This window comes from Bombyx mori, chromosome 28, assembly GCF_030269925.1.
Source record: "Bombyx mori chromosome 28, ASM3026992v2".
Taxonomy (NCBI): domain Eukaryota; kingdom Metazoa; phylum Arthropoda; class Insecta; order Lepidoptera; family Bombycidae; genus Bombyx; species Bombyx mori.
In genome coordinates this window covers 8,553,903-8,562,225 of record NC_085134.1, presented here as the reverse complement: position 1 = coordinate 8,562,225, position 8,323 = coordinate 8,553,903, and the positions used below count along the sequence as shown (strand labels likewise).

The window sequence follows — 8,323 nt, the reverse complement described above, 5'->3', positions numbered from 1 at the left end:
AAAATATGTTCGAAGTCGTCGTGGCCTAAAGGATAAGATCCAGTACATTCGTGTGTAGCGATGTACCGATGTTCGAATCCCAGGCTGGTACCAATTTTTCTAATGAAATACCTACTCAAAAAATGTTCACGATTGACTTCCACGGTGAAGGAATAATATCGTGTAATAAAAATCAAACCCGCAAAATTATAATTTGCGTAATTACTGGTGGTAGGACCTCTTGTGAGTCCGCACAGATACGTACCACCACCCTGCCTATTTCTGCCGTGAAGCAGTAATCCGTTTCGGTTTGAAGGGTAAGGCAGCTGTTGTAACTATACTTGAGACCTTAGAACTTATATCTCAAGGTGGGCTATTTACGTTGTAGATGTCTTTGGACTTCAGTAACCACTTAACACATCAAGTGGGCTGTGAGCTCGTCCACCCATGTAAGCAATAAAAAATAAATTGAAAATTTATGTATTAAGCTAATCTATGAACCATTATTAATTTATTCGGCAGATTCTTCGCTTATTCTCTCGATATACCTAACCTGCGATCTCTGGCTACTTAGGACGTTTTGCGACGTGGTATCAAGTGATTACCGGAGCCCATAGAAATCAACAACGTAGGTAACTCTCGAGATACGAGTTCTAAGACTCGAGTTTTATAGTACAACAGCTGCCCCACCCTACAAGCCGAAACGGATTACTGCTTCACGGCAGAAATAGGTGGTGGTACCCGGGCGGGGTTACAACACGCCCACACCACCAGTAATCAGAGCCTGAGTGACATTGTGAGACACAAGATCGTATTATTAATTGCTGCTTAAACGGATCCCAGATTTTAAACATACGTGCTACCACACTTGTGAACTTAGTGACTAGACTAATCTACCAAACTTTTATGCCGCTGTTTTGACAAACAAGTATTTTTTAGGTACGCACGCCGGATTTTTTCTGTAAATTCAAGGTAATCAACATCATCAATTCAGATAATAATTGTGCTTACAAGGTGAGGAGCCTTTGCATTTTCGTCATTATTTTTGGACCTAATCATATTATGCAATTTTAAAATGGTTTTTATGGCCAACGACGGCCACCGACGATACGGCTCATTATGATTGGTCACTTTCGCACATAGAGACTGGTGATGCCGTGGCCATAATTTAAGGGGTGGTGATTCCTTACAAATCTCGTTTCATTAGCATGCCGCGAAAAACCGTTGGGGAGTTCATTCCAGAGCGCGATCGCAATCGTGCAATTGTCAAGGATAGGATATAGTGCACAAAACACAGACAACTCTAATGTAATTCATTTGCGTAATTACTGGTGGTAGGACCTCTTGTGAGTCCGCACGGGTAGGTACCACCGCCCCGCCTATTTCTGCCGTGAAGCAGTAATGCGTTTCGGTTTGAAGGGTGGGGCAGCCGTTGTAACTATACTTGAGACCTTAGAACTTATATTTCAAGGTGAGTGACGCATTTACGTCGTAGTTGTCTATGGACTCCAGTAACCACTTAACAACAGGTGGGCTGATGAGCTCGTCTACCCACCAAAGCAATAAAAAAAAAAGATTACTTAAGCAAAAGTACTGACTCTGGCTCCTGACCATAAAAGTTATGCCTTCAGTAAATAAGTAATGTACTCAGCCTAATTTACGTACCTTATTCTAGTTTGGACTTCTGACGTCACATCGTGAACTACCGCATCTAATCTTGTTCGCTTCACATTCCATGCGGTGCATTAAAATACTTGATATTAATCTCGTTATTTTATTTAATGCTTGCTTTGAACCAAAACGCACTGCGGAAATTATGGGATACGGATTAGCGGGGCATTCCCCACATTGGTCCAGGCAAAAATGCATCATTACATATAAAACATTTATATATTTTTTTATTAAAAGCATTAATGGTAAATCGTAAACTTTTTACTTTTGAAATTCCAGTTCATCTAATATTGCTATAACACAACACACTGTGCAAACGCTTTCAAGGGAGGGCTTTCTTTGTATAATTGACACGATAGTCTAGAAGTATACATAGACTCAACCTCCAAAAATATACTAATAAACTAATCAGAGATTATATGATCAAGTTATTACTGAGTTTTTAATATAACGTTAACAGTTATATGCCTAATATTCAGTGTTCTCACCTATCACATTCACGTGTTAAAAGTCAAGACTTAAACCTCTTATCTCATGGTGGCAAGCATTGTGATGTTTAAAAGTTCCAGAAGCTGTTTAGCACTATGCCCTTGAGCTTTCCTTCCAACACCGTCATTGAAAAGCATATTCAGACCTAGTAGTAGAATAATTCTAAAGAAACTTCAGTAGAACATTGCTCATTGCAATGTTTTCATTTTAACATTTTCCTATTACGAATTACAAGTTCGAGTCCAATCCAGAGTTGATACAAACATATTTCCAAAGAAGCCCAATGCATAATTCTAGTAATTATTACTATGCATTTTCCTTTTGCTGTATAGTTTTATTTACATTTGATGTTTTTTTTTCCTATTGCACAGTATAAACTTATGTATGTTTTGATTACAATTTGGTTTGGAATCTATGATTTTCATTTGAGAAATATAAAAATATTTATTTGAATCATCACAATGTTATCAATTTAAGCACATTTTAATATACTGACAATATCTGTTTCATGCACACTACTTCTGACATACTTCTACTGTTAGCATAAATTGACAGGACAATGACTGTCAGGTTAGCTAGCAATCAATAAAAAAACCACAATTAAACTATTCAGATCTTTCAATTGTTTCAAGTTACACATACATTTAACATACTCGGAATTAGTAAAGTGATGGCTCCGTATAAAAGCCTCCAAATACAATTGAATTTGTTACTTTCTCTACAATCATGTAAGTGAAGGGACGATTCGCCTCAAATCTTACAACTCCTATTCGGTTGCTGAATTCTGCGACTGTTACTCCGGCAGCTGTTGTTCCTGCTTCTGTAACTTCAATTTCTGCTTTGTGTACCACTTTCGACACAAACATAGGAGTCCGAGCCATATGTGGTAAAACAGCTTTCCTCGCATCAAACAAATCCTCGATACCCATGGCATTCTTCAACACCGATGTCATATCCAAATTAGACTCAATTTTGAATCTCGGAATGAAACAATCGACTTCATCATCTGAAAATTCCTCCTTAGAGATGCGCAATTCTTCAAAGAATGAATCTAATGAAAGCTCCTTGAACTTCATGAACATACTTGCAAGTGAAACACCAGGGTTTGGCACCATGATTAACATTGACAAGCGGTTTTCTACACCGTATGGCAACTCAATGACTCTTGCATTTAATATTTTAATGTTCGAGAATGGATATGTATGTCGATTGTACATCATGTTCACTTCACCAATTTTTTCACCTTTACTATTGTAAAAAGGTAGTTTTGATGTAGACGATGTGTTAAATGGTATAGTCCACTGACCTTTAAAATAGAGTGCACTAGTCAACAGCATTTGGGAGTCTTGGAAACTACCGGTGTCAACTATCTTTGGTATTTTACCATGGGTGAAGTTGGAGATGGCTGAATTCAATAAATTAGCAGAGTTCTGTGCATCTTCGAAGTTAAGTGTTATCATATCAGTTTCATAATAGGTCTTTGCATTGTCATGAAAGTCTTGTTGTGGCAAACGTTGCTTATCGACAATTATGGCATTGATTTTGGCGAGTTCTATTGTGTTCGTGTTGACTCGGAGCCATTCTGAGATTTTTTGGAATTCGCTTCGAGTGACGTTCGTATGCTTTGCTTGTAGCCGTAACGCGTGATTGATCTGCCGTCTCGTATTCCCAGACGCGCCTTCAGCTATTACCGCCAAAACCGTCCAAACGGTGATTGGAGACATAATCAAGTTACCTTTACTCTGCTCCAAATTCGAGGTGTGATACAATAATTCAATGGAAAAATTTCCAATCTTCTCGGTGAGCCCATTGTGGAGATTAGTCGCCTTAGGAATATTTTGAGCGAAAGACAATGGCACGATTGCCAAAACCAAAAATTTTAAAAGACACATAATTAATTTAGTTTACTTCACTTCGTTTAAAACACGTTTCGTAGATTCCGTCGTACGAAGAGTCCGAGGACTGCGCGGCGCAAAACGCAGTCTCGATACGGATGAGGAAAATCACATACGGTCGCATTAGCACAAGTTCAGCGTTTATTACGTAGGATAAAACCGGTTTATTTTATATATTGCGACAAGCGGCAGTTTAGCTTAGCCCGCTAATAATAAAAGCACAGATCAAGTTTAAACTACGATTAAAAGTGGGAAAACAAATTATTTTGCTGACTGTGTACTTATTTGTTTTTTTTTTGTTGTTTACGGACGCGGCATAGATAATACACTAGATTGATACACATATAAGGCTGGGACTGTGAGGCATAAATTCCTTGACCTTTCTTATAATAATTTCGGCCTTTTTGGCGGGAAAGCGAAGAATGAAGTTGTGTGAATTGTTTTCTATATGTTTATCAATATTTGTTCAGATTTAATCGTTTTTTTTTGTTAGATTGATGGAGGAACTCACGGCTCACCGTGTAATTGTTTACCGGAGCCCATAGATATCAACAACGTAAATGCCGCCACCCTACCTATGCTGATAGCCTTGAGAGGCTATTTCAGCTTACCCTAGCTTGTGTAGGTGAGCTCACGGGGCTCAAACCGGAGAATTGCTAACACTGACCCTAGCAAGAGCAGTGCTTCGCAGAATCTACCACCGGGTCGGAAACGCGACCCACTGAGAAGATCCGGCGAGAAACTCAGTGGGCTGTGTCTGTGGGTTAATTCGCTCGTCGAGCCCTTCGTCGCAAGCGACGGGTTCGACGAGGACGGTGATCGGTGCTTGTATTGCCTAAAAGCACCGTTAATGGATCAGGAGGATCCGTGATGACGTGCTTTGGGCGACGTCGACGGTTTACCATTCGGTCTACAGGATCGGGTATGTAGTTTCCAGCGGCCACGACAAGAGGGTTCTCATGTCATGCCGTCTTCCCAAAGTGGCGCAGCGATGCCGACTGTAGATACTTACTGAGGGGTCGAGCTCCAGGTCATCGTGGAGGTCCACGTTCCTCTGGAACCATGGTGCTCCGACGGCTATCCTGCAGAATCGGGATTGTACCTAGTCAGGTCATAAATTCTGTCACATGTTTAATGTAAAATAATTGAAACAAGTTTATTCATTATGTAACCATTCATATACCAAAATGAACTTAACAAAACATAGATTCTTATGACACTAAAGTTTATTAAAAAGGACCTCCGTGATTTTGAATACAGGCCTTCAATCTGCGCGGCCAGTCGTCTATCGCAGCACGAACGAGGTCCATGTCAATATCGGCGGCTGCCTTAATCAAGGATGTCTTGAGTGACTCCAAATTGGGATGAGGCTTTGAGCACGCCTTTTCCTCCAAGTGTTGCCATATCTTGTAATCTAACGGATTCAAATCTGGACTGGAGGAGGGCCAGTCTTCGTGCCGGATGAAGTCGATTTCACGCGCCGCCAGCCAGTCTTGTGTGCTCTTCGCTCTATGAGCTGGCGCCGAATCTTGTTGGAATACCCAGTGCCTGTTATTGAACATGTTATGAGAAACAGGTTCCACAAGGTTCGTCAGGACTGTATTTTGATACACAACTGCATTCGTTTTTACACCTTTCTCACAAAAATGTACCTCTGTTAAGCCCCAATAAGAAACTCCCAACCATACCATGAGCGAGGATGGAAAATGACCTCGTTGGACACGCGGAATATGGTTGCTCACTTCTTCACTACTGTGTGCGTACACCTTATCATTTTGTTTGTTGTAGCTCTTTCCTACGGTAAAAATTTTTTCATCCGAAAAAAGAATTTCCCGATATTTTTTTCCCGCGTACCGCTTCAACAAAGCGCGGCATCTCCTCAGTCTCAGGTCCATTAGACGAGCATTCAAACGATGTCCTGTTTTTCTTCGATATGCCCGAAGCCCTAAGTCTTCATTAAACACCCTTTTCACCGTGGTTCTGCTTAACCCCATCTGAAGGGGCCAACAGTTTCTGCTTACGTTTGGGATTTCTTTGATTTCGCGCCTTCACAGCTTTTATCACTGCTGGAGTCCTAACAGACCGAGGGCGACCACTTCTTGACCTGTCATCTACACTAGAGTCTTCATTGTATCGTTTGATGGTACGATAAACGAATCTTTTGGTTATATTCAAATTTTTCAGTATGTTAAAAATTTTAATTGGCGCGTAACCGCAACGATGCAACGCAATATCTGCAACACGGTCTTCTTTAAGCGTCCACTCCATATTTAAAAATGAGTAAAATGCTAAAAGTATACATTTTTATTTTCATGAACAATTCGAAATTCGAATTCAATAAACTTTTTTGTGGCCAGCATTCTAACAGAAAAGTTTTTACTGTGTGACAATACTTATGACCTGACTAGTTATAACCTGAAGGGTTCTCAAGTTGGTGCGGGCCGCGTGAGCGAACACTACGCTTGCATACGTCATGACGGGGCGTATGCAAGTTTTGTAGAGGGTTACCTTGTTACGGAGGGACAGTTTGCTTCGTCTACAAAGCATTGGGTAGAGTCGTCCTAGTATAAACGGGGCGCGGTCGCGTACCGTTTTTATGTGGGGACGGAATGCCATTCCTCTGACGAGGGTGACGCCTAGATATTTGACCTTCGGGGCCCACGGTATGGGCTGGTCAAAGAGAGTGATAGGGCTAACGGCGGAGGTGTTTGCGCGCCTATTAGGGAGTGGGGTGCTCGAAGTGGTATTCGGAGGGCGACCCCTTTTGAATAGCACCGCTGTGCTTTTCGTGGGGTTGATGTCGATTTGCCACTTCCGGAACCACTGTCCCATGGTGGTTACTGCAATCTGGAGTCGCCGATGAAGCAACGACATCTTCCTACACGAGTAGAAGATAGCCGTGTCATCGGCGAAGAGCGCTAGATGGGTCTCCGGAGACCGGGGTATATCATTTATATACAAACTAAATGGTAACGGGGAGAGCGCGGAGCCTTGCGGGACTCCGGCAGTCAAATGACGGGGACGAGAGCGAGTTCCCTCTACTCGATATCGAAACGAATGGTTCGACAAGAAGTCTCGTATGATGAGCACGAGTCTGTCTGGCACTCCCATGTTATACAGTTTGTAGATCAAACCGTTGTGTCAGACTTTGTTGAACGCCTTCGCTACATCGAAGAAGAGGGCGCCGGTCGGGATTTGTTTACGCCTATTTAGCCCTATTAAGATGTGCTCCGTGAGGCGGTGCACTTGTCGTACGCACGAGTGTTTAGCGCGGAATCCAAACTGCTCGTCTATTAGAATTTTATTCGCGGTAACGAAGTCCCAGAGGCGTTTCCGAAGGAGCCGTTCGTAACGTCCGCCTCTTTCCATACCGCAGGAAAGATGCAGTGCGTCATAGCGGCATTTAAGATAGTAGCCAACATTGTTATCAGTTGGTCAATTCATTGTTATTCACATGTGTAGGCGGTCTTCCACGTGGTTCGTTCTTGAAATCAAAATTTCCATCACGAAAGCGTTTAAACCAAAATCGCACGGTGCGCTCATTAGCAGTCCCCTCTCCAAACGCAACATCGATATTGCGAGCCGTTTCTGCAGCGTTAGTTCCGCGTCGGAACTCGTATTCAAAAATCACTTGAATTTTCAAAGTATCCATCTTTATTATCTAAGCTGAATAAAAAAACAACTGAAAGTCGATAATCGAATGTTGCACATTTTTTAAAAGAACCTCATAGGTACCATTTGATAAAAGTTTCACTCAAAAATCTCAAACCATGAAGGTTCTTACATCTCTTAGGTTTTACAATAAAACGGCAATTTCATACTTTAACGCCTATTATTATAAAATAGGATTTTTTTGGCGGGAACGCGTAGAGTGAAGTTGTGTGATTTGTTTTATTTTGTCTATTTAGGATTTCTTCAGGTTTAAATGTGTAATAACGGTGGTTTATTAACTGTTTAATATCTGTGAGAGTGCACAAATGTGGGAAAATGAAACAAAGCCGCTGGACGTAACTTCTCGGGACCCTACAAAAAGTCCACTGAAAAAATCTCAGTAAATGACCACCATTTTACTGAGATTATACTCGTACGTCATCCCATATCATCTCATTTTATTTCGTTTCTTGCCATGTTAACAACTTCATTTCATAATATTAGTTTTCATATTTAAAAAGTTTTTATAATAGGTCTCGACATAAAGGTCTCAGTAACCAGGTCATAAAATCCCTTAAAAACAAAAATTATGCATGACAGATGAGTAATTACACCTAAGAAATAAATAACCGGGAACA

At 41.2% G+C, this 8,323-nt stretch overlaps 1 protein-coding gene across 1 annotated transcript; it reads right to left on the bottom strand.

Moving 5' to 3' along the window:
• Positions 1-1,860: 1,860 nt before the first annotated feature.
• On the bottom strand, positions 1,861-4,327 carry serpin-4 (serine protease inhibitor 4). Its single transcript, NM_001043625.1, is given in 1 exon segment — positions 1,861-4,327. A coding segment is annotated over 1 exon segment (1,233 nt). The 5' UTR covers positions 4,032-4,327; the 3' UTR covers positions 1,861-2,798.
• Positions 4,328-8,323: the final 3,996 nt, after the last annotated feature.